Below are 27,779 nucleotides of genomic sequence, written 5' to 3' on the forward strand. Positions count from 1 at the left end.
GCTTTGATCAGAATCAGGAGCAGGCTTCGAGGAGGGGTCATGTCTCATATAAAGGTAGAAGTCATTATTCCAGTCTCCTGATTGTTAGATCTTTTACCTAGATAATCCGACTTTTAAAACTGATGGTACAATAAACACTTGTATAAAAGTATCTGAGCACAACCAGACAATTTAGTAACTTGTGCAGAAGCCAAGTTAAAGTTTCAATCTCATAATGGGTGAGGAGGCAGGTGAGCATTTCTCAAAATGGGGAGCACACATCTTCCAAAATCTCCAGGTTTTCAGGGTGACATGAGAGTTCCACAAGATTCTAGTGATGGCATCTTATCATCTTCTGGATAGCTGTAGGTCACTGTGCAATAATTTAAATTTTTATCTGTGAATTTTATCTTCTTACAAGTGTAAGCTTTTTGTTTATATGAAAGGCCAAATATTGCATGAAGAAGAGAGGTTGGCTGTCTTTTGCCATGGATAAAAAAATATCACAAGAGCATAGAATGCAAAGGAGCAAGTATTGAAGCATGTGGGTGTGGGAAGGAAGAATATGACTGGAAACAGGTTTTAGTCTAATTCTCTTTTGTGTCCGTGGGCATCTCTGCTAATACCATCTTAATGATCACCTAGCCAAGCCCCTAATCTCATAAAACCCTACAAAGGGGACGTGCATGAAAGGCAGAACTGATTCAATCTCTTTTGATATTTGCCCTTGGGTTTACTGGCTTGGGGCTCAGCAGTCTGGGAACAGAAAAAATTAGCATGAATCAGTGAAGGCATTAAAAAGTAGGACTCTTCAATGACGAGGCAGATCAGACAGTGATCATACAGCTTGCATATTTATTGAACAAATACTACTAAAATAGCTAAAATACATTGGGTACTTGTGAGTGCATCAGTAAAGATCACATTGTTTACAAAAGCCTGCATTTTCAGCAGCACACAACTGCAACTCTACATAAATGTCACAGATGCAGAATACTGTTTTCTTGCTCTATTTACACAGCTGATATACTTATTCTAACAGAGGAGGGGGGCGGGTGGGAGGAGCACACAAGAAACTCAGGCCAATGGGGGAGCAAGGAAAGAACAAAGAAATGTAGCGCATGCAGTCATCGTGTTTAACAGTCAGAAGGGAGAAACAGTTCAGAACAAGGCCTGCCCTGTCAAAGGAAGAGCTAAAAGACAGTTGTATAAAAATTAAGGTGGGCTTTCAGACTGGCTAACACAACAACAATTCCATGAGTAGATGGTGTTATCTGATCTGATTTTTGTTTGTCTATCCATTTCATCAGGAGCAAGGACAAAATTGCAAAATCTACACCTTGTGTATCAAAAACTGCCAGACAAAAGAGAGTACTCTCCCTTTTACCATTTTGTTTCCAACTTAATTTTTGGGTCAGGTATGTCATGTTCCTTATTCCTACTTAAGTTCCAGTGCCTTGGATCTCCACCCCGCCCCTACCCCATCCATCATCGGACATTTATTTATTTATTTCTAATGTGTACGCTTCCCCTTCCCCCAACTATCCAGTCAAACAGAAAAGAATCCAAAGAGACACCTCAAAATGCCTGTAAAATTATTGCTTTTCTTTCTCTAAGTCAGGCAGGCGAGGCTATGGAAAGGAAGAGATTTGGTAAGTAAATTACAGTTTTGCAATTGCTCCCGCTACGCTGACTGCGTTGTCCAGGAGTGCCAGCCAGTAGGACGGCAGGCTCTCACACTCTCGGTAGCATTCATTCAACCTACAGCACTGAGGAAGAAAGCCACACTGAAGACACAAGGAAACAAGTCAATCCAGTCTAGAGAACGACATTCAGGGAAACAGAGTACCAACACCTTCTTAGAACATGGAAATAAAAAATAACTCCATCAGAGCTACCTCGCCAAGGAGCATGTTGAAAGTCCAAAATAGCACCATTCATCAGTGTCTCAGGTCCTGTGGCAGCATCTCGGTCACTTACCACAAGGAAACAATGAGTTTCGAACTACTTCTATACATCAAAAGAGTACATGGATAAAATATAGAGATATACAGACAATTGATGAACATAAACTACTAGGCATGTTACATCTAAATGAAAAAAAAAATGGGGACTCTCAGCCTCTGCACAAAAGCAGTCAGGAGCTGTGTGAGTGAGAAGGCAGAGTGGACCGGTCATGTAAGCACGGCAGGGGTTTGAGTTGTGGAAGACATTGTCGTGGCGAACCAGGCCTGAAGGCCCATCTGTAGGGGTTTGTAAACGTGGATTCACAGTGTGAAATTCTGAGCGTTTTCACTTGAGTCAGGATGATTAAAAACTGGTTTGATGATACCTGTTTGTCCACTGTAAATTCTGTAAAGCAAGGCTCAGAGTCCCATAGTTTCTTCTTACACTCGATGATTTACACAGAAAAAAATCCCATATATGATACCATGACCTCATCAATACCCATACACCATATGTAATACAAATGGAGGTGTCACGATTAAAAAGAGTGGAGGTAACTGATACTTGGGGAGCGGCGTTCATTGCTGCCCAGTGGAGTCAGGTGGGCAGCACTGGTCTCATCTTTCTTGCGGTTCACTTCCTTTGGGACAGGAAATCTTCCCTGTAAAGCAGGTGGACCCATATAAAAACAGACAAGACAGACAGTCAGACAGACAGACAGACACAAAAGACAAACTTAGTCATATTTCTGAAACCATGTTTTAAAATTTTTGCTTCTCCCACCCACTTTTTAGCTTTGAACTCTTGCTATTTTGCAGAGTTTACACATTAAACACAGTCCACCTGAATGTAAATATGAGGTCTGTGGACATGTAGCACTTAAATACTAGCCGCCTTTGCTTCAACAGCATCGAGTGCTCTGGTGATGATGGTGGGCAGCCGCAGGGGAGGCAGCATTCCTGGGAGTTAGATTTCTGAGGCTAGTTGCTAGCATTAGAAAGGGCCTGTCATTAGACTCTGTGTCAATAGACAATTTCTTTAAAAAATGTATGTTAGGTTGATGTCATGGAGTCTGTTTTCTAACACACAATAAAAATACATAAAAACACAGGTTTTTATTTAGAAGCACATTTCCTGTGTGTCTCAGTGGTCAGCAGCAGTGGGTACCAAGGAGGGGAGTGTTTGGGAAGGAAGTTGGGGGAAGGGCCTGGGAAGACAACTCCATTAAGTGTGAAATTCAGCTAGTCTGGGTTGACTTGGGTTCTTCTAAGCCTGTTCTGATGGCTGATATTCGGCATTTCTGACTAGACCGATCTAACCTCAGTGAACTCCTGCTGCCACTGCTGAAGGGGGCTGGCCATGGAGGGCAGCGCTCCACCAGAGCTAAGCAGACAGCAGGCAGGGGAATAAAGCCCACTACCCAAGGGATATGAAAATTGGAATGCTCCACACACAAAAAATTGCATGCCCCTGATCAGATATGAGCACAGTCAGATCTGACAACAGTCTCTTAGCTAATTAACTATTAATTATAGGCATTTTCTTGGAAGAAATTATCTTTTGTGGTTTGAAAAGACCTGGTTTCATTTCTTTTTTCTTCTTTTTACTAGAATATAATGCTTGGATGAAAGAAATACTCTTTGCAATCTGTAAATTAACGTATTTGAATTTATTTTTAAGAATTCAGAAACCAGTAACTTCCAAACAATTTGAAACTGAGTAAATATTTTCAGCAGCCTCAGGCTGAACTAAATGCAACAAATAATTCAACTTCAGGGAACCATATATACTGCATAGGATTTCTGTATAAAACATCTGGTATGCCTAACTTCAGTTTTAAAATCTCAGAGTTTGAAAGCATACAATATTTGTAGGACCCAGACTCCACAAAGTATATATATATATAGTTTAATGCTCAAGTCTTAGATTGTAATTATAGAAGTTATTTTGTTATCATTAAATACCAGTGAGATTAGACCAGAAAATTAGAATTCACCACTCAAACGCATTTAAGGATCTTCATAAAATTTCCAGAAGCATAGTGAGATTGAGCAGCTTCTTGTAGGTTTCAAAATAATTTTCATTTTGAAATATTGCTATACAATCACAGAATTTAAAAACAAAATCACACTGGGTGCAGTGGCACATACCTATCATCCCGGCTGCAGCCAGAAGTATAAAATAGCAAAATTGGAATCCAGATGCAGGCAAAAAGCTTACCTCAAAATAACCTGTGCACAAGGGGACTGTAGGCAGGGTTCATTGGTAAAGCAGTAAATATAAGAGCCTGAGTTCAAACCCTGGTACTGCCACGAGAAATCCACTGGTATCTTTAAAATGATGCTACCACTTCAATTTACCAGGTAGCGTGGTTTAGGACATAGCAAACTTTGTTTTGGACAAATGAAGACTTCAATGGCTGTTGTCACAAGCCAGGAAGAAAAGGAAATCAAAAGCTTACAAATGTTATTTCATTCACGTAACAAGTACATTCTTTACACAGCTGGCCTTGAAACGGACTTAACTCTGTTCTAAAGTGAATAGCTAACACATGTCTAGTCTGACTAACCTTTTACCTCCTTAAAAAATAAACAACTTGAGACAAAGAACTAGGGGCTGCTGAGGATGGGCTTCCAGAAAGAAAAAGTGAAGAAGAGTACTTCAGATATGAATTTAGCATTTTTACTATTTTGTTTCTCTTCTGAGGTCCCAAAACATTCATTTATTATTCATGTTCTGAGTGCTTGAGTACTCTATTAGATTTTAAGCCTACAGGGTCACAGAATCAAAAACACTCCCTGCCTAATCTGCCTTTAATTAACTTGCTGTATGGGAAAGAACCAAGTAATTGGCTAACAGCAAGGACATGGCTAACAGCAAGGAGGTAGGTGGGCTACTGCAGGTTTCTGTGAGCATCAAGGGAATGGAGGCATTTTGAAGAGGAAGTACGTTGACATCTGATTTCTCCAGAAGTCAGAACTCACAGGAGTTCAAGCAAAAATAACAATTGCACGTAATTGTTCCTAGAAGACTAAGAGACGTGAATATTAGAATATAGAAGGCTGGAGTGGAAGATGGAATAGGGTGCCCAGTGCCTCCCGCAGGTGCATCATCCAGACTGGTCTTCCTGGGATGGATACACTTCAGGATAGCAAGCTCTCCCTCTGATGATGACTGGATTTGTCTCCAGTTTCTCAGTAAAGTGCACTGGACAAGATTTTCATACTATTAGGCAAAGCTCTGCTTGTCCCAAAAGAAACTGCTGGAGAAGGAATAAATATATCATGCTTGAAATATGATTCTCATATGGAGGGAGGAGAGAACTTAAAATAGTGGAAGGCATGACTCTCACAGTCCACTGTGCTCACCCCCTGGAACATGCCTCAGTGGAGGTAAGACACAGCCCCTGGACTGGGTTTCTGAAAATTAAAAAGAGGAATGGGCCATTGACCGCACTAGGGAATTTTATCTGGTCTTGCCCACATACTTGATATCTCCAATATCAGAGAGAGGACTTTTGGATCTCTGAATGAGGCAAGAATTAATTTTAAAAAAGGCTACAGTTTGTCTTCCCATTTTCCATTCAGGTGCCTCAGAGTTATCACACCTTGATCCGGTGCAGTGAAGATTGTCTCGGATATATATCTCACAGTGGTGGGGGTTGTAGCTCAGTGGTCAAGAATGTGTTTAGCATAAGCAGGTCCCTGGGTTTGAGCCCCAGCACTTGGAGAGGGGACACTGTAGGAGGTGTGGGGGAGGTGCAAAGTGTGGCAGAACTCTAGTATTTTAGCTCTCTTCCACTCAACTCTACAAGAACAGTTCAGGTCTAGCTCAGGAAGGTCTTAAACTATTTTGTCCATCTACTTTCTTACCAGTTATCTCAACCTTGATCTTCAGAAATTCTCTAAAAATCAAAAATGCTTTAAGGTTGTTGGATTTTTTTTTTTTTTTAGTGTAAACTGCCAATTGGCACCTGCTCTACAATTCTGCCTGTTAGTAATAGAGAACTGTTGAAACTATTTAGTGTAAATAGAGTTTCTTAAATTTTAGAATACCAGTCATAGCTGGGGGAGGCTTTACCATTGGTTAATAACACTTGTGAAACTTCTGAATAGAAGTTTTATGACTATTAATTGCGAAATCAGCAGGTCAGTGGCAAAAAAACACAGTCCTCCTACTTGAGGTCAAATTGATATTTACCTTAACAGGTAAAGTCCAAAGGTATCTACAGGCAAAACTAGTCAATTATTATTTTTAAATTTTAAGAATGGTGCTAAAATCTAAACATAATATTTTAAATTTCCTTAAGGCAGGGAATTGCCACACTAAAATATCACAGACATAAAATCATATGGATCCAAAGGAATTCCCAAAAATTAGGAGGAAAAACATAACAATTATGTGATCCCTATTTTGTTTCTTGGGTGATTTCATTGGATATTCAGGCATTATTAGCAGACCAAACAATGCCATCATTTCACACTTTTAAGAAAACTCAATCCTTAACTGCCTTCATCTTCCAGTTTTTAGGTTTTCATATTTGTTTGTCTAATCCAAGAATGAAACAAATTTAAAGTTTGTAAAATGCAATTTTTTTCTTTTTTAAATTAAATATATGCTTTTTTATTGTAAAGATACTGTACAGTGGGTTACAGTTACATGAGTAAGGTAATGAGTACATTTCCTACGGAGCATTGTTACCCTCTCCTTTGTTTTTCCCGTGCCCCCCCCCCCGCAATTGTAAAGTTTATTTTCAACAGTGTCTTGTACATTTCATTGCTATAATTGGTCAACCTGTATCCTTATTTCAGCATTTTGTTATTTCCCTTCTGCTCCCCAAATTAGAAAAATGTATATACTAGATGCAAGGCACCAGAATCAAATACAGTGAAAATAGGGGTTACAATGGGCGAGGAACACACAAAAGAAACAAAAAAATCACATAATACATTAAAAACAGGAGCAACAAAGATAAAACCTCTTGTATACCTATCTTGGGGTTTATTTCACTTAGCATCAGGTTATGTCATATGTACATAGCTTTTGACCTTTTCTAAGCAGAATATGTACATATATTAGTTATTGCAAATAAGGGAAACCATAGGACCTATGTTTCTTTGGGCCTGGATTACTACACTTAATATAATTTTTTTCCAAGTCTTTCTATTTCCTAACAAATGGGGCGATGCCATTCTTTCTGATGGAGGCATAGAATTCCATTGTATATTTATAACACATTTTCTTGATTTATTCATCTACTGAGGGGCATGTGGGTTAGTTCCATATCTTAGCTATGGTGAATAATGCTGTGATAAACATAGTTGTGCTGGTAGCTTTACTATGGTCTTGTTTGTGATCTTTTGGGTAAATGCCCCAAAGTGGGATTGCTTGGTTTGTGAAATGCAATTTGACATACTGACTTTATGATTCTTACATGAAAATTTGCTTTTATTTGTCAAGAAAGCTAACATAAACTTTAAGAGCCACAAGATTTTAAGCTGTGATTTTAAAATACTTGCTATTAACAAGATTGATTATTTTAGTAGCATATAATAGATATGACACTAAAAAAGAAGTAAGTTCAGTTTTCTATGCTGCTAGCTTTCAAATGGTGTGTGTGAATTGGTAGCTAGAGATCTTACCTTAGGAAGACTTCCATCCATTTCCTTGTCTGGAAATGGTCCTTGACTGACCCAGACAAAGAGCTCTGGGTAGTAAACCTGTAGAGAAATAAAAGTTACACAGATTCAGATTAAAAACAAGATCCTCTCTGAAACCCCGTGGGATCAGCTTAGAAAGCTCAATTCTTTTCAATGATCACTTCTTTCCCTAATACAACTTAGAGCACTGGGGAAACCCATTACCTCTTCCAAATTGGTAGTGCTCTTCTGAATGTGCATTGCACTGGGGAGAGTTTTAACTCAATGTCTTCCAATAGAGCAGAGGTATCAATCAATGTTATCTTTAGCAGGCAAAGTAGCAGCTTAATGGCATGTCTGGCAGGGTGCACCAAATCACCAAAGAGGCTTTTCAAAGCAACCTATGCATAATAAGTATGCCTGCAACACTCCATATTTATGACATGTTTCGAGTACTCATCCAACACAATTAGGAGTTGCTTTGGACCATTTATTATAAAGCTAAAGATTATGCACAAAGCAAAAGGGAGAAGGCAGAAGGAATTCATATTCTGCCCAGATCCATGAGGTCACTAATGATAAGCTGTACCCAGCTGTCTGAAATGGCCAGTCGTCTGAGAAAGGGGTAGGGATCGGGACAGTGTTGCATGAATGACTCAAAGAACACAAGCTGATGAATTCTGCAGGGCAGAAGGACATGGACAGGGAGGCAAACTGAGTAACGCTTCTTTAAATATACAAAGGGTTGCTAGTGTAAGCGTGCTGACCAGCTGTTCCTCATCTCTAGTGAAGACAGATTGCAGTGGAGAAAGGGCTTAAAATTACACACTGCAGATTTAGGTCAGCTATAAGGAAAAACTTGGCACAAGTTTCGTTAAATTACTAAAAGAATTTAGAGAGGAAAACTGTGAAATCTTTTTAAAAAATTTAGAAACAGAATCCAACAACCATCTGTCAGAGCTAATTCATATTTGATATAGCCCTGCCCAAAGAGAAGGGATGAAATTAGATAAGATTTCCTCTAGTTCTGACTCTCCATTTTGCAGATAAGCCTACTATTTAACAAATAATAATTAAGAATCACACTTTATTAGTAGGTTAATAAATAGACTGAGGTGTTATTTTTGGTTTTGAAAGTTTTGCATAAGCCAATTAATTAGTCCATTTGGCTAGGAAACATGAGGTAGGAAATGTAGATAACCAGGTTCAGTCCCTGGGATAATATTACAGTAGTATCTTTGCTCTTATCACCACTAATGTTTATAGCACATCTATCTATAAAGTAATTTTGCATAATAAGCTTGTGAGTAGGTTTTATTTTCATTATATCAACAAGGAAAATGAAACTCAAAAGGATAACCAACTTACTCAAAACAACATGGTGCAGGATAGGAGAGTAACTAAAATTAATTATCTAGACTTACTCCCTGCTCTTTTCCTGACACTACCCTATTAATTTCATGTTATCCTAGAATGCAAATCACCTACCCCCTTTCTCTCAAAATTACACTAGTCCACAGCCATCACTAACACTGCGGTCTTAGATACCTGGGAGCTCATTCTGCAAGATCTGGAATGATTTTCTCACTTTTGGTTGATTTGCTTTCTGAGCCACGGAGTTTCTCCAACCCTAACCTATCTTCATCTAAAAGAGGTTCCATCTTTGCCTAAAATCACACCATCTATTTTGTGACAAGAGGCTATTCCTGACATTTACCAGAAATGTGTGAAGAAAACAAAATTAAAATCTAAAATATACAAGCTCTTTTCAAGGCATAAATTCATAGCACCTAAAAATCTGAATTTGGCTTTCACTTATAGGAGACCCAAATTGAGATCCATTTTAAGTTTAATTGGTATAGATTGATATAAAGCTATTGCTTTTCAAAATTACGGCTTTAAAAAGCATTCTTTAAGCACAACTTAAAATATTACAAGTACTAAGTGGGAAAAAAGTTTCCTTAGAAATAAAAAACATTATTAAAATTCATATAAAATGTAGGCATATGGAAACAATGAAAAAAAGTCAAGCAAATGTAATTTCTGGGCTCTTGTGCTTCTTTGGGTTATTCCATTTGAACAAAATTGAACTACTTTAGCATTTAAATTCTAGGTTCCAAACATCAATGCTAAACCTTCCAATCTCTAATTTGTAGGACAAATCACTTACCTCTCAGAAAAATTCTTGCTTATTCTAATGATTTGTTTTTCCAAGACTTCTCTTATTCTCAAGAAAATGTCAATGATTTTTTTTCTGTAAAGAACTGGGAATACAAGCATTTGAAAGTAAAACTCACCACTAAGGAAACTTTCTGCCTGCCTATTTTTTTGAGACACATTAATTTAGCTACAAGTTGACCAAAGGTATTTCTAGTTAAGCTTTTTCCATGTGTTTGAATCATCAAATAATAATTGCCTTCATTAGGAAGATAAACTTTACCTTGTAGTAAGGTCTTCCAGTTTCTTTCTATGTCAGACCTGAAGCTCAAAATGGTCGGGATAGAGAAGTCTCAGTTATATCCCTAAAATCTGCTTGGCTGTTGTCTAAGAACCCAACAGATCTCTAGATGCAGCATTAAAAGCCATAGTTTATTTCTTTTTTCAGTACAGTTAGTTTGGGAAGAAGCTGGATAGTACTATGTACATTATATCTGTGTTCGTTCTTAGACTTGTGGTCTATTGACAGTCATTATCCTGCTCTCAAATGGCTCAGACCTGACCTTTGGTGCTGCACAAGGACCTCAATGTTCATTTCAATTACAGTGCTGGACATGGAGCATGGAAAGTCATAAGCAAAACATATTCATTTATTTTCCTGACAAAAGGTGTCTTCATTTGAATATATTGTATTTTCATTTCCTCATCTAGAGATCTTGTAGCAACTATTTTGGTTCATCTGCTAATAACCAGGGACATTGATAATGTTCAGAACTGATCACTTTGCGGTCCCCTATTTCTTAGTAGTCCCCATGCATTTTTCACAAAGAGTTCATGAAATAGCTGCAATGTAGACACTGTACCGAGACTATGCTGGGTTCTGCAGATCACATGTGGACAGTTCCTGCTGCCGCTGAGCTCAAATTGGGGGTGAGGAACCATAGGGGTGATCAACCCTCCAAAAGCCACTTTCAACAAGTAATTTTAAACAGGGGCTAACTTGAGTCCCTTCAAATTTTAAATGGAATAGTTATAACCACGATTACCTAAGAATGTGACTGAATTTAGAGATACGATCTTTACAGAAGTAATTAAGATCGGGATGGTTCCAACCCAAAGTGACTTGTGTTCTTCTAAGAAAAGCCTAGGACAGAGGGGCAATATGTACAGTCACCAGTAGCAGAATCATCTATCACCAAGGAAAGAGATCTAGAAAGAAACCAACCCAGTCAATGTCTTGATCTCCATTCCTAGCTTCTAGAATTGGGAGAAAATACGTTTCTGTGGTTTAAGCCCTAACAAACTACATTTCAAGTGTGCTTTAAGTTCAGTCTTTAAGCCTATGAGGTATTACCTTATTAGCAATTATTACTTGGTATGAACTTTGGCTGATAGCTTATACTCCAGATTAGAAAAACAAAAAACAGAAGAAATCAGAAACCAGTCTTTCCAGGTTCTAAAAAATATGCAAAATAGACTACCTCTGAACTTATTTTAAGCTTTACATTTCAAACTTTCTGTTTATTTTCCAGTAGCATGGCCCACATAGAAAATCATCCTAAAAGTTCTCTAACATGTTTCCTATCATTTCCATTATATTGCATGTAAAATTAGAATTATACCTTTTACTAGTTTCTAAATTTGTATTTTTATTATTTTTTCCAATATTTCTTTAGGGAGACTGCTTTGTGGTAATGACCATCCAAGGCTAAATAAAGGTTATATCTTTATTCAGTGCAAGACTACACCACATATGTAAATGTGTTGTTTTTTTTTAACTTAATTGTTTAACATATCTTCAAAGAAATCTAAAGGTAAGTTGAGTGGCTTGGTTGTTAATGGCCATAATTGTAACATTAATTTTATTCTTATTGGGGTTCTTTGTGTTTAACAAATGTACATAGACGACCTTTTTATGACTTAAAAGGTATAGGTGCCCACCCCCTGCAATTAAGAGAGCAGACCAGGGCAGCAGGTGTCCAACCTGCATAATTAATTCTTTGTGTAGCAAGGGCTGTATTTCATAATCTTCCTGCCAATTAAACAGCATATGCCTTCCCATGAACATGTTCTATTATGTCTAATTGGCCTCGATGGTGAAACCCAGTACTATAATTTAAGAAGACTTTATGTACATATACATAAACTTCATTTGTGCAAATACCCTTTGAAGGGGCACTCTTAAGGCTCCTCCTCAAAAGCCAGCCGGCCTCCAGGTAGTGCTGGTCATGGGAGAGCAGAATGTAAATTGAAACTATCAATGAACCACAAAGATTATTTTTTAAAAAAATTCTGAACAGCACTACATGAAAATGAGATGGTACCAAAAGATGATGTACAGTGTTGTCTCTCTAGAGAGGAAGCCTTAGAGACACACCAAAGCATTCGGGAAAAGAAAGGACACAGTGGGAAACACTTCCACTGGAAGAAGAAGGGAGAAGCACTCAGAACAGCAGTGCACTCAGATGAGGTGTGTAATCATACCTACTGGAAAGCAGAATACAGTGGTAGTGCCTAATTAAACAAAATATGTACGGAGTGTGCACAGGTGTGTGTGTGTGCGTGTGCACACGCACACACACACACAGAAGAGTTTGCTGTAGTGACAATGGGTAATTACAGAGAAAGCATTCTGAACATCTGAATATTGTGCTCAATAACCAAACAATGCCCTCCCTACTTGAAAGGAAAGGTTGGTCTTTGTGGCTCTGCTGTATTATAATACCTGCTGACATTTTCATAGTTCCCATGGCCTGACAAGTCTTTAACATGTAGAAATAGTGCTAGAGGGAAGACAACTGTACTTCACAGGCCATGATAGCTCGCAAATTAGTGGAACTTTGCTTTGAGTGAATACTATGTTAACACGATAGGTACAGAAAAAGGTAACATTGTATTCATATGATGCAACAGGTTATGTTAATGTCCAACATGATGTGAAAGCTAAAGAAGGAAAATTCTTTTATGAGCTGTAGTGTCTAGAACAAGTGGTGCAGACTTTAATAGCAGAATCTTCTGAATGCATCCTGCTCACTCTAAAGCCACCTTGAGAGGAAAGTGACAGCTGTGGGATTTTATTTGGAGACTTTAACTAAAAGGAACCTCACTGGCAACAAAATGAAAGTGTTTACATGTGAAATTAATCATCAGCACAAGGGGCTTTCACATTCACTGTGTTCCACAATACAATATTGTGTGTGTTCGGCTGCTGAGTCTTTTAAAATGTGATTTCTAAGAATAACAGCACAGGCTTTCAAGGGGAGAAACAAATCAAGTCAGAAGCAAGCCACAAAAGGTTAACAATTGCATCCGACTTTTCTTTTTCACCACTACTTAAAGCCTTTCATTATGTGAGTTTGGGGGGCTTTGTTGGCTCAGGTTCAAGGCCAGCCACAGTAGTGCCTGACTTATTGCAGCCGGGTGAACATGGAGATCAGTTGCAAATGTTTATGTTGTACCAACTTCCTCTGATGTCAGACTTTATTCTCTTCCAATAGGAGCATGCTTAGCACAAAGCAATCCATCTAACAACTCCAAAAACTATCCCAAAAAGGGAGTCACTGGATCGAGGAATTCTCAGATTTCTGCCAAGGCACTCTCTCCTGGACTGGAGGTCAGCCTGGTATAGTCTCACAGCCAAGCTGCTGCAGGACCTCAAGGAAGTGAGTTCAACACTTCAAATCTTGACTTTTAATGGGCAATTTTTCTTTTCAGTAACAAAGACAAGACAAAATACAAGTAGCTGATAACAGTCCAAAGTAAAGCAGAAGGAAAAGGGACAAGAATAAAGCCTCAGGGGAAAAAAAATTGCACAATATCTAAAAAAGAGATTTCTGAACAAAGAGGAAAAAACAGCTTTAAAAATCTGATTTGAACTTCTAGGTTATGAATGCACAATTAGAAAATAGAGTACCCCACAAAAAGATGCTTGCTTTTTTTCCCAGCAATAAAAACAAACAAACAAACTAATAAGAGGAAGGAAAAGAGGAAAAAAAAAAAAGGAGCCTTTGTTACTTCAGCCAAAAGGCCCTTCAGGCATTTAAGCACAACATAAGCTTTGCCTTAGCCTCATGACCTCAACAAATATGTTAATAAAATCTTTTTTTACCTCCTTGGAGTAGAACCAGAGTAAATATTTACTTAACACATCTGAGTTCTAAGTCTGGACCACCTTATTCCATTCTATGAAACCGTTTTTATTGGTAAGCAACAAATAAAACACGGTACATCTTGTGATGTTTCTCTAACTTTTAAGGCACATGAAAAGAAACAATGAACAATTAAATATTAGCTCTATAGTATGCCCCAGTACACCAAACTGAGGCTGTGGATTTCAGAATGGCACCCACCAACAAAGCTCCTGCTCTTCCAACACTTTCCAGTACTAGACATCAGGAGCAGCAGATTTTTTTCCCCCAAACACATTCCAAGGTTAATAGGAAACATCCATACTTGCTTTGATCAGCTGGTTTGAATAACTTTAGATACATTATCCCAGGTTTCATCTCCAAATAACTACTAGAAACCTGATTTATAGTCATCAAGAATGCTATTTTTTTCCCTGTTCAAAAGTTACTCTGCTATGTATTCAAACCTTATGAAAATTTTTCATGAATGCTGAAGACCAATGGCAAAATTTGATTCCTTTTCTTAAAGCCTTACAACCTCATGGGATACTTAATTTATTTCTCTAGACCTAAAATTTTGGATTTTGGATTTTTCCCTGGTCTGAGTGGATGATAAGACAGGCTGTTGCTTTTGAAGATCCTCAGGACATTCCAAAGTATTTCTCACATTGACCAAGCTTTCCAGAAAATCTGGTTACTTTTTAATTTTTTTCACAAAGGCTCATTTCAAAAGAAACTATTCACTCTTTCCATCAATGCACTGTCTTCTGGTAGCTACAACACCCTCAGTTTTTAGCAAAAGTCATTTCATCGTTCACTGCTTGACACACGCTGTGCTGGCCATTTAATGACTGATATCTCTTCAGCAGCAAATAGCATCTAACAGACCACTAACTTCAGAGGGAAAGTGGATTCTGCTGTGAGAGGATACAGCTTCTTTTTTAAAGAAGTTTGACCTCTGAAATAAAAAGGAAAATAATACCCAGATGATATGTATCAGCATCCTATAATGCTTAAGTCAAAATGAGACTACTAAGAGGTTTCTGATAACCTGTCCTCTAGGAAAACTAGCCACTTGTATTCCCCCCCGCCACCAAAACAAAACAAAAACTACCTTACAAATATAGGAAGAATAGAATAAGGTTAGAATGAATGTGTTACAGACCTATTGACTATCTGGCTTTCAACCCTATTGGGTATAGCAAAGTCTGACTGCATAAAAGCTCCTCTCTGATGCTAGATTCAGTCAGACAAACTCATGGAAAGCAAAGAAGACTAAAGAGAGGAGCCAGTCACTCAAAGACATGAGGTGTTTCAGCATTAGGAGTTAGAAAAGAAGCAGATATTTCAAAAACTATAGAAGTGATGGCAAAAGAAATGCCAAAGCAGGAGGCAAAGTGTCCTGCAAGAATATCCTATATTTTAACTGCCATGAAGATATCATACTACAAACTTAGATCTTCATTCCAAATCCTGAGTGTGTTCAACACAGACCTCAACCTCCTGTTCTCTTTTTCCCTTAGACATTCTACCACTGTGAACCAAACACCAACATTACACTTCCCAAAATGAAGAGAACTGTGAGCAATATTGGGAGTTGTCAGACCCACACAGCAGACCTGTTGGGAAGCATAGCTCCCAATAGAAATGCATCATGGGCCAATTATAATTAGAGTGTTTTGGTTTTTTTGCTTGTCTTCCATCTCCCAGTTCTGAGGATGAACAAGGGCCTTGTACATGCTACGCATGTGCTCTACCACTGAGCTAAACAACACTAGCTTATAACTGACTTCCTAACTTTTTAGACATGTGCACTCATTTAATCCTCATGGCTTTGTTGCAAGGATAAAATGAACCAATACATGTAAAGTGTTGGTCACAGGGCCAGGCCCAGAAGTAGATCCATAATCCTCCTCTTGGACATTTTAGAGAAGAGTAATAGGGAAGTAGCCCAAGGTCATCTAGTGGAGAAAAGGAGAAAAAAAAAAACCATCATCCTTTCCACAGACTAATCTATCTGTGCTTAATCTGCTCTCTACTTTCCTCAGAGATACTCAAGAGCATCACCACAAGGGCCTACTGAAAGCTGTGGGCCATTTTCAGTCCCTCAAATAGCTGTTGAACATCTGCTCTTAGTGCCCTTGTGATGACATTTGGATAGATTTCTGACACCTACTGTCAAGAGTAATTTTCTCAAAATTATTTGTTGCTCGCTGTTTCCAGTAAATAGTCACCTTTCAATACAACTTACTTTAAAAAAATGTTTGGGGACACAGAAGGATTTCTCTCCACTGTTCGAATGTTGCTACATCTGCTAAAGAAAGACTAACCATTAAGACTTTGGGCTTAACCAACCCAGTAATACTGATAATCATAATTTTGATTTTTTTAGTTTTTCTTTTTTTTCCATGGAAAGGTATTTTCAGCATCACACAAATTAGAAATTACTGAAAGAAAATTACAAAGAGCACTACTAAGCAACCAAATTCTTTTTCTACGACCCAAATTAACTCTCAAATAGCTAGATGGCCAATGGATGAATTGATTTAATTAATCATCTTTCACCAAATTCATTTGAAATCATGTTCACCGTAATTTCACTTTTCAAAATTCTAGTAAATTAAAAAACAAACAGCTACAACTGGAGGCATGGCTCAGTGGCAGAGCACTGGCCTAGCAAGCAAGAGTTTCTGAGTTCAAGCCATAGTTACCACTACCACCACCCAAAATATTTAAAAATCTTCTTTAGCCAGGCAGCAGTAGCTAACAAATAATCCTAGCCTTTCAGATTTAGGAAGCTGACATTGAGGATCCTGGGTTCAAAGCCATCCTGGGCAGACAAACCTGCCAGACTCTTAACCTGCAAAAAGGCAAAGTTGGAGATGTGTTTTCAGTCGTAGAGTGCCAGCCCTGATCAATTGAATTGATTAATTAGCATCAAATAATTGATACTAATAAAAATGTGAAAAATTAAAAACTTAAAAATCTTATTTTTATTAATGATGTACAGAAACACAAACCATACACTATATAAAAATAAAAAGTGGTCCTAAGTGAAGAGCAAGAAAATAAGAACCTATTCGATCACAGAAGCAATGAGTACATTCCTGAGAATGGTAAATTTAGAAAGAAAAATAAGTCAACTTGATTCCATTTGGAAATTTTTAATCAATGGATTAAAAATCCAGACAGTTCTAAAGACAGACTATGGAAAGGTGCAGATGGGGTAACATGCCAATTATTACTCTCATCATGCAGAATCCAAATAGCAAGAAATCAAGTATTTAACCCTTAGATTACATATAGAGTACTGTGTTCACCCACAGCCACAGATGTGGTGTAAGAACAGAGTTGGTCACTTTAGTAAAAATACACCTCATTTATCAGATGAACTGTATCTATGATGACAAAGACCAAATTTAACTGACTCTCATATGACTGATTATGAAAATGTAGACAGTCAAGACTCTTAAAATAAAATTAAAGTTGAAAAAGCAGACCCCATAGGGGGAGAAAAAGAGGAAAAAAGGCTCAATAAAGATTAAATGAAAATATGTGGAGACTATGATAATAAGATCAAGCAATTTAAGACTCTATTATCAAGAACAGAGAAAAATAGGAAAGACCAAGACATTTTATGATCTATAATTAGACACAAGACTCCATACAGTGGCAAGAAATGGAGTTCTGACTTACAGCATCTAGGCAATGGAAGTCTAATCTAGGCAATTAAAAACTAAAACCAAAATAATTTAAAAGGGTCAGAAAAGATCTAAGTAGAATTTTTCATCTCATAAAAACTAAATTGGTTAAGTATTTAATATCAATTTCCCAATCAATTAATCAAGAAATTCTTGCTGTTAGGCATTGGATATTTGGTGGACAATTTTCAATCCTATAGAATGAAGATCTTATCAAAGAATAGATAAGAATCATCAAAGAAGCAAAGAAAACACTTTTTTTCTACAAAAGGTTTTTTTGTGTGTTTTTGTTTTTGTTATTTTTTTTTTAATCTAAGCCACTAAATCCTAATGCATCTTTTCAGGAGGAGTAGCTAATATAATTCATCTTTGGAAATTCTAATTGATACTGCATTTCAAAACCATTTGTGAATTCCAAGTCCGGTATTCATTTCTCATGCAATATAACTGGGTTCCTACAATGCAGCAGGCACTAGGCCAAGTACCTCCAAACCCACAGGGCAAACTGACATCCTAAGGCTCAGCAACTGCCTAGCTAATGTGCATGAGACCTGACCTTCAGATAATGGTCTCAACAAGTTGCAGGGTAATTTTCAGTAGAATAATTTAGCAGAGGACATCAAATGTTCTCTTTCAGAGCAAGTACTTCATACCAAGCCCCTACTAAGGTCATGTTTTTAAGTATGTGTAGTTTTTCCCATTTGACTACTGACTATAGTTTTTCCTTGACAGGTGGCTTTATCCACTGTACACAAAGCAGTATCTTCTCTTTATTTCTAACTCTTTCCTGTCCAAGAATAGGATCCTTAGATTAGAGTTCACCCAATAGAAGTGTCCTCAAATGCCTGGACCCACTTTAGACAAAACAACTTTTGTAAATTTCTCCCAGCTCAACCACTGAACTATGGTACTTTTCCCTGCTGGAATTGTATCAAATCCAGTTCAGCCAGGAAGGTGGTTACCTGCCCCAGTAATCAAAGGACAGTGGTGTGTGATGGTGATCTGAGTGCAGGGGCCACAACATTGGAACTGGGCAGCCACACCAACACTTCTGTGCACATCATGAATCTCCCTCCTGTTTTAACTGCCTACTGGTGAATCTGACTCTGTCTTTTTATTGGCAAGAACTATTTGGTTAAGATCCCTTCCTTTCCACTTAATGTCTCTGGTTCCCAATTTCAGCCAAAAAGGAGCAAATAGACCTTCCTTTCTTTGCCCACACTTTGTGTATCTTTTCCAATTTCTCCAGTTCAACTCTGTGTAAAATACTCTGAAAGTAAAAATGAATACCAAATCAAGACATCTACAATAGGGGTCTTTAAAATAGCCCTAATTAGATAATCATAACACTTTCAAAGAAAAAAAGTTGAAAGGAGAAAGCTTTCCAAGAGAAAGCAATAATTTTACTGTAAAGACTGAACTGCCTTGTGAAACCAGAGGAGTTTGCTCTACTGTCATCACTGCTTCAGATTATCAAGAGACAGACTGTCATCTGCTGGGAGAATCTCACTGATAACCTAGTATGTAATGCCCCTTCACTGCCAATGCTCTGGATGAGAGGTGAGACTGTACTTTAAAAATGATTGTTTCTTTAGCAGACCACACTAACCTAACCTTCTAGACTCTCTTCAGATGTCTTCTGTTTTACATGGTGTAGAAGGGATTCCAGAGTTTAGGAGTTGTGTTTATAGGACACGTGGATTTCATTCAAGTCTCCCTCTGACCTCCCAAACATTGAAGCACCTAAAAAGTACAGTGAGGGGTGCTTTTCAGCAGTGAAAATATGATCAATATATGATAATCTCATTTCCTGGGCTGCAAGGTTTATCATCTGAGTTGTTAAAATTCTTCAAAGGGTCAAGCTGCTGGTAGCTGTAAATCCCAAAGCAGACCACCCCACTCCAGCCAGAAATCACAAACTGTGACCACTGACATATGATGCATTTAGGCGATCACTATTCCCTGGGACAAGGAAGATCCTAGTCAGGTGTGAAGGCAAAGATCACACTGGCTTACAGATACTGGATCTGCTCCAGGACCCTGTTAGAACATGTCCTTAAAGGTTGGGTTTCCTTCCATTTTGCTAGAAGAGCAAGTCACTCCATTTCACTGGCTGTCTAAAAGTTTCTTCACAGTGACATCTGAATTCACCACCCTACCCATCGTAGTGGAGAAAGAGAAAAATGAAGCACCACAGGCTGAACTACTACCAAAAAAGGAAGAGATTCAGTTACAAGGGGATCATTGTTTCAAGGTTACGTGAAAAATAAGTTTGCATGTAACCAAAAGAGGAATGCTACAGCTGTGATAAGTATATAGATTATTCCTGCTGAGCATACTGGGGTGGTTTATATAGGAGTGGTCATTTAAAGCCTGTCTAGACCAGTGGCTTTATTTTTGTCAGAGGCTGTATTCCTTATAGAACCAAGGAAGCAAAGGCACAGAACAAAGGACTCCTGGAGCACATTTAAAGTAACAAGTGACCTGGTCCCTCTAAGAAAATAGAGTCCATAATGGCTGCAAATAAAGGAGTCTTTCAGGTAATTCTTGGCAAATCTGTTCATTCAAAGAAATTAAACTGATGGTCTGTCTCAACACAGTAGATGAAAAAAGTTATTGAGAGTATGAGGTAGGAGAAGGCACAAAGGATTCAAGGAACAATGCTTACCTGTGCCACTTTCACTGAGAGATTTATAGATAAGTCCAATGTATCTGAAGGGCTAAAAGTATTTGTCCTATTCTTTCATGTTGAGATCTTGGAGCTTATGCCTTCTAAGGTGAGAAAAAATCCCTCAAAATCTCTCTTGGATTTCGTTTTCCCAAACTTGTGTATGTTACATGTGAAATTCGCTTTAGATGGTCACTGGTCTATTAACTACTAGAGTACCAGCCCGTAGGCCTCAAATTGTAAACAATCTTACTAAGGTGGTGAGTAGTGCTGACTTGCCTTTTGTATATGTGTCTAATTAGTCAGGAACATATGGAAGGAAAGAAGAAGCTGACACCATGGTTAGCACATGCCAGCACCTAGTTTGCTTCAAAGAAAGGAGTGTAGTGGCTTCTTCTGGGAGCTGGCAGAGTAGCAACCTCCTGTGGTGCAGGGAACACTACAGAACTTGCTGGGATTTGCCAAGGGAAGAGTCGCCACTTTCTCAGGAGGAAGACGATGTCATGTTCCCTTTCCCTTCCCAGTTCCTTCTAGCTAGAGACCTCTATCTTTTCACCACCCTCCCCTAGTTCAATCCAGGAAAAGTGAGAGGTAGCAATTAATGATTAAACAGTTTCCAAATTCAAGGCAGAGAAGCAGTTTAAAAATTAGAATCTTGCAATAGATCATGACTTGCCAAAATGACAGTCCAACCGCATTTGATTCATTTTCCCTTGCGATATTCCAGTTGGATTTGCTGATAAGATTTCCTTATCCCTAGTCTTTTCTTGTTACAGCATAGGAATTATGCAGATAATTCAAGCAAATCCTTTCTACTCCTACATCACTCCAGTTACCAAGATGAATCAGACAAAACCAAAAGGGTTTTTTTTTAAAGGCCTAATTATTCAGATAATTATTTCAATCTTTCCTGTCACTTGGGCTATGAGGATATGCCCTAAAAGACTTTCCACCAAGGACTAGCACTAAGGGGGAAAGGTAGGACAAAGCAAGTTTAGTGCTTCCTTCTAAGTCTCCCTGCAGTCCAAAGAATCTGACTGTACTCCTGAAGTGCCATGACCAGGGGAATACCTGAATGTACACAATTCACAGGTGAGGATTACTTGTGTAGGTTAGTAAAAAATTTATACTTTAGAAACATATTTTCCTATTTTAGAAATATTATGTTCAGGGTTTAAAATAAAGAGAATCCCTTAGTACGTAATGATTCGATTTATATTTAACTTATTAAGAATTAGATCAAGTTACAATGGGATATTACTTTGAATAGCTGTTTATTCCAAGATTTGTACTTATATCCCCTTTCCAGTCTGAATTATCTATAGAGCTCAAGAGGAAGCTGGACTGGGATTAAATCCAGATAGACTATCTCTACTGTCCTAGTTCCCCAAACAGTTGCTAATCCTTGTTGTGCACAGGAAGGCTTGGTGAAAGAGAAGATAGTATCATATAAAATTACCCTCCTTGGTACTCTTCAGCATCTCTACAATAAAAAATGTCCAGAGCAATTTGTCAATGTACATTCCAAACCCAGTGGTAATGGCTACCAATAGAACCCACCCCACTCCAATCTTTGTCTTTTTCTTTTAACAAGGAAAGCTTATGTTAGTAAAGAGATTATTGAAGAGTCTCCTAATAAGCTTATGAATACCACTTCACAGACTCTACAGAAAACAGGGCATATGAATGGTACAATGGAGTCAACTCATCTTTTTGAAAAGCTCAGCCTGCCACAAAGAAAACTTAAATCTTTTCAATTCTTAGGCCTCTGATAAAACATAACAAGTCACTTATATTTTTGCTACTCTGAGTCTCTGGAAGTAGATACTGGGGAGGCAAGTGTACTGTATAGTAAGGGAGATTATATTCAAAATCAGGACTTAAAACTGGATAAAATAATTTAGCTTTCAAACTACTCAACAGGCTCAGCTACTTATTCTGAAATATGTTCTTCTTTTTGATGTATCTGAATCAAGTACCTTTAAGATAAAATACCTAAGTCAATAATAAAAATCTGAAAAAAGTTCTGGAAGTTAAAATTTAGTAAAAAGCCAAATATAAATGAAAGATGTGCTGAAGATCTCTGCAGACTCACAAAAATGAAAAACACTGCACACATTAGTAATTGAAAAATATAAAAGGGGGAAAGTGGGCATGTCCCACCGAAAACTGAAAACTTCAGGTTGGAGAATGAATTATTGAAAAGAATATTGTTTCAACTAAGAGACAGGAAACTCTGCTCAGAATTGACAATTGTAACAACACAGTTGGGTTGCACAAGCCCAGGTGTCTTTTTCCATACCATGATCCATGTGATTGTACCCTAAGAGGCAAATACACACAAACACAATATGGTAGGTTTTTTGTTGTTGTTTTGGCATATAACCATATGTATATCTATATTTATGTATGTATTGTGTAATGCAAAAGACACACTAAAATTCCTTCATCTCTCCAAACTATTGCTAAGAACCATTATCATTTTAAAGGATATAACCATGTGGATGTTGAATCACAATCTGAAGAATTCTGGAGTCCACTCATTAATTGCTTATACTGGATGTAGCTGATTATGAATTTGTATTTGGAATGGCTTCATTACATACAGGTTCTCTTTAGTACTTTGCACTATGTAAATGAAAATGTTTCTTTAAAAAAAACAAAAAACAAGAAAGCTGTGCTTATGAATATTCTGGAGGTGATCAGGAGTTGAAGCTCCTAGCTCCCTCACAGTAATTTTGACTGTATGTGGCTGAGCCTTTTCTCTAAGCAAGCTACTAGTTTTAACAAGGAAAAGAAATAAGGATATTAACTTCATGTTGCCAAAAAGGAGAAAGAGGTATAAAATATATCTGATATCACTCCCCTAAAAAAAATCAATTGAAACATTTTTTTTCTTTTTCAGCAACATTAGTATGTGCAAAGTTTTAAGAACTCAGACTTTCCAGAGTAAAAAAAATTGCTAGAAAGTTCCTTGGGATCATCCACAGACAATAACTGTCAGTGGTTTCATTTCAGGCGATAGGCTTGTGCCAAAAGGGACTGACATCTTGATGAAAGGATCACCAAAAAGTTGTGAGATTGTTTTTCATGAGGAAAAATCCTTCCCAAAGCAACAAACTAGAATTTCCCATTCTGCCACCATACATAAAATGACAACTGTAGGAAATTAACATGTAATATTAATTCACATTTGCTTTTCTATATTCAAATGGCTCCACTGGTCTCTGGCACGAAAGCTTGCCTTTTACAATGCTCATCCCCCTCTCTACTTCAGAAACATAATATTTACTCTGAGTCTGCAGGGCTAGTTTTGGCAGGGTCAAATCATCATCTGACAAAATGGCAACATACAACCTTCATGGTGTGTCTATGACAACTGAGAATGGAAAAGATTCTGGCATATATACAAGTAGGAGGTAAGGTGGTGTGTTCCAGTCAGAATAAAAGAATTAAGTAAACAAAAATACTTTCCAGCAGTCCATTTTATTACCATCCTAATACTATATGACAATAGCTAATTATAAATTTATTATCAAGTTAAGAATTGTTTGCACAAAGCCCATTGATTAGTTTAATTTTGCCTTCTTCACCTGTCTTGTCTTTCTACTCCAAGCTTCTTAATTGGATCATTATCAAACTGGTCCAAGCCAGACCTACCTGTAGTTACTATTCTGACACCCACTCTTTTAAATAACAGGTGAAACGTACACACACACACACACACACACACACACACACACACACACACACACACACACATTCAAATGCTTACTTGTTAATAAAAAGCAATCTGAACTCATTTAATTGCCTGATTCATTTTTTTCCCCTTAGAAGCTTATTCTTGGACATTCTCAGAGAAAACATGAGCATATTGGATTCAGTTCTGATTCACTAAATTCTATTCTCATTTAAAAGAAAAACCTAAAACTAAATTTGGAAATCACACATTTAAGTGGGAAAGAGGTGTCTTTAAAAGCATAAATATCTGCAGCAGGATATACTATATACTTCAGTGAAAAGCTTTATATCTTTCCATTATTTTTCTAAGTTCAACCTTATTTGCAAAGAGGAAAATTTTCAGCTTAATATACATATTCACCAGATTTAATGTGAATTCTCTCTTTTACTTCACAAGAACTCATTTGAAACAGCTATCCTTTTACTTAGAGGTTAACATGCTTGACTTCTAAAGCATGTGTAGACGTCTTGTAAACAAAGTTATAAATCAGGGGGTAAAAAAGCAATAATATATTTTACACACAAACAGGACATAATAACTTACAATTTCATATTTTCACATGTATTGACTCTTAAAGACAGCACATACTGTTGCTGACCAGTTGAACCCAGATACCTAACTTCTGAAGAAGTTCTGGCCATTTGTAATATAAGAGCCATGGCTTTGTCTGAGCCCTGCCGCCATCACCCCCTTCACGCTTGTCACAACCCATCACTTTTCTTAAAGAGCAGAGTAGTTTTTGTTGTGTGAATTAAATCAGTCTTTGCTCTGTGATTTCAGTTTTCTATTCAGAATGACTGCAAGTCAAAAGATCTAATTCACCACATCTGATTCGCACACACTGCTGTAGTGCACAGTGCACAGCTCCCACATGCTGGAGATAGAATCTTTTAAAGGTCAGATGAGGTAGGAACAATGAAGACTTGAAGAGGGTGAAGGTAGGTGATTGATATTTACATGTGATAAAAACTGATGAGAAGCTACTGAGAATTTCCTCTGGTGACCAGTTCTTACCATTTTGAGAATCTTAATAGTCTTGGACTTCTATTCTCTTCAGTCCAGGGAGACCAACCTGCAAAATATATTTAAATATAGTAGACATACTACCTCATCAGTCACAGATCAGCAAAAGAAAAAACAAAATGTCCTGAGAGAGGTTACAGACAAACAACCACTCTTTGTGGCTGAGGTAAGTTATAGGCAAATGATTAAAACCACTGGGATTCATGAAGAGCTTTCCAAGTGGTCTATAGGTTGAAGTAGGGACAAAGGAATCCCTCATACCTGGCCCTACACAATCCAGAGCTATTCTTAAGTGTCTAGCTCATCTTTAAATTGGAGGAGTTCAAAAGGTTTAGCAACTTAAAAGTAGACTCAAGTGATAAAAATAGATTGTTTTCTGGCTTCTCTTTGTTCCCAGACATACTACTGGCAGTATATTTGCAATCAAGGCGGCAGAATGGGATCCAGCCTTCCACCGTAGTGTAATGCCTCAGAGTGGATATTTTTGGAAATGGCACTGCATTACATAACCTTCCGTGCTTTTCTAAAAAAGAAAGAAAGAAAGAAAGAAAGAAAGAAAGAAAGAAAGAAAGAAAGAAAGAAAGAAAGAAAGAAAGAAAGAAAGAAAGACCTACACAGAGAAAAAGTCAGAAATATACCATTGTGCCCTTCTCCCTAGATCAAATAAACATTCATGTACATGCTGCAGTGATTCGCCCTCGACCTCCATGCCATCGGAACACAGCTCTTTTGTCAATTAATATAAGTTAGGACAACATTAAGATGAATGGAACAACTAAAAGTTCTCCGAAAGGGTGTCATAAACTCTTAAGAGTTGTCTTATAATGTTGTTATACATGCATAAATGCAAATCAGATTATTATCATCGCCAAGAAAAAAATAGTCAATTATGCTTTAGCTTCCCCCCTCCCCCCGACCCAAGTTCAACTGCTTTATTTTAAAAACGCAGGGGGAAAAAAAACTGTTGCAGGATAGAAAGCATGAAGACTCAGTCGCAGTAGTGCTGAAGAGTCAGCCAGTATAAGGATAAGAAGGTACAAATTCATTTTATAAAGGGGAGGGGGGATCTTAGCAGGCACCCTGGTGCATTTAATGCAAAGAAACAAACCGGTTTCTAACAATGAGCCAAGAAGAGCAAAATCAACCACCCTAGCAAGCAAAACCCCACCCCTTCTCAAAAGATTTCATTTCTCCTTCCGACTTGAGCATGAAAAAGAAAGAAGCAGCTCAAGTTCAATTCTAGCCTTCCTGCAGCAGCACCTAGATGACAGAATTTCTCCAAGGTCTACGTTCGGGCTCTTTAAAAATTAGAGGGAAGAAAAAGCATGAACTCTGCAGGGTGGAAGAAGGGTCCAGCCAAGAGCCATGGCAAGGAATCGACACAAAAGAGAAAGCAGCGCTCCCAGCCGGAGATGGGAATGGCATATACTTACAGACAAAAGCCCGCTCCCCGCTCACTCTCTCCTCTCTACACCTGAAACACAAATGGGAATGAAAAAGGGCATCATGCTAGAAAGACAGCTGAGGGGGGAGGGGAAGGGAAAAGGGGTGGAGGAAAAGGAGGGGAGTGCGGGGGGGGGGGGGGGAGGAAAACAAAACCCCAAACCCGCTCACTTCCAAGAAGTGCAGCCTTGAGCCTTGGAAAAGGAGGGGAAGGTTTTTCCTGCCTTGCGCGCGCTCTCCAAGTGTGTGTGTGTGTGTGTGTGTGTGTGTGTGTGTGTGTGTGTGTGTGTGTGCGCTCTCTCTCTCTCTCTCTCTCTCTCTCTCTCTCTCTCTCTCTCTCTCTCTCTCTCCTTCCTCCCTCCCCCCCCTCCTCCTGCTAGTGTACTAGTGAACAATGAGCTAATTCTGATAGGGCTGGCGCGGTGCCATCGCCCCGGCCCCGCTGCCACGGCGCTGCCGCCCAGCAGCCAGACTGCTTACTCGGCAGGAATGGGAGGCTCGGGGGGCCCCCCGCGGGCGAGCGGCCAGCGCGCGCGCTCCCCGGCACCCCGGCACCCCGCCCCGCGCGGCGCCCGGCCCCGAGTGTGGACGGGGACTGGCACGGACGCGCGAGGCCCGCGGCGCCCCGGCCCCGCCCCAGCCCGGCCCGACCCGGCCGGGGGAGCCCGGCGAGCACAGGCGAGCACACACCCCGGCCCGGCCTCCCACGCCCCGGCCGGCTTCTACGCCTCGACGTGCGGCTGCTTTTCAGACAAATAAGGAGGCGGAGGAGGCGGTTTGGGGGCGCGCCAGGAGTGAAGGCGGCCAGGGCGCTGCACACCCGGCGGCCCGCCAGCACCGTGGGGAGAGGCGGCTCGGTCCGTACTGTAATCATAAACCTGCGGCAGAGGGCATCTGAGGGAAAGAGGACAGCGACGGGCCGCAGCCGCCTTCCCTTTTATGTGCCTGTCCTGGGCGAAGCAGAAAATGGTGCCCGCGGCGGCCCAGAACGGCACACAAAGAGCGCGCCGCACGCGTCCGCTCCCGGCCCGGCCGGGCGGAGCGGAGGACGCGCGCCCCCTCCCGCCCTCGGGGAAGCCCGGGGCCCCGAGCGCCCGGGGCTGCAGGCCCGGAGGTTCTGGGGCTGCCTGTGATGCACACGCACGCGTGTGCGTACACACACACACATACACACACACACACAAAATGTGCTCTCGCGTGCATAATTCACACGTGCAAGGTACACACGCGTGCCGGGACACACTCACACGCAGGACACCTGCACGTAAAACACACACAGTCCAAGACAGTGACCTCGTGCTCTCTTCTTCTTCCCTAAAGGATTCAATGTATTTCCCATTCTGCACCTCTGAA

The 27,779-nt window shown here is 39.2% G+C and overlaps 1 protein-coding gene across 2 annotated transcripts; it reads right to left on the reverse strand.

The window, feature by feature from the left end:
- Nucleotides 1–817: 817 nt before the first annotated feature.
- Nrep (neuronal regeneration related protein) lies at nt 818–27,281 on the reverse strand. 2 transcript variants are annotated; one of them, XM_070036042.1, is made up of 5 exons: nt 27,265–27,281; nt 26,417–26,457; nt 24,975–25,032; nt 7,569–7,646; nt 818–2,587 (listed from the first exon to the last, which is right to left on the reverse strand). In XM_070036042.1, the coding sequence occupies exons 3-5, from the start codon at nt 24,975–24,977 to the stop codon at nt 2,465–2,467; spliced, it is 204 nt and encodes a 67-aa protein (XP_069892143.1). In that variant the 5' UTR covers nt 24,978–25,032; nt 26,417–26,457; nt 27,265–27,281; the 3' UTR covers nt 818–2,464. The 2 variants fall into 2 exon arrangements, with proteins under 2 accessions (XP_069892143.1, XP_069892142.1); XM_070036041.1 differs by lacking the exon at nt 27,265–27,281 and adding an exon at nt 26,598–26,753.
- Between the last annotated feature and the right edge of the window lie 498 nt (nt 27,282–27,779).

The sequence above is a fragment of the Dipodomys merriami genome, unplaced genomic scaffold, assembly GCF_024711535.1.
Source record: "Dipodomys merriami isolate MVZ:Mamm:240054 unplaced genomic scaffold, mDipMer1.0.p SCAF_27, whole genome shotgun sequence".
NCBI classification, from domain to species: domain Eukaryota; kingdom Metazoa; phylum Chordata; class Mammalia; order Rodentia; family Heteromyidae; genus Dipodomys; species Dipodomys merriami.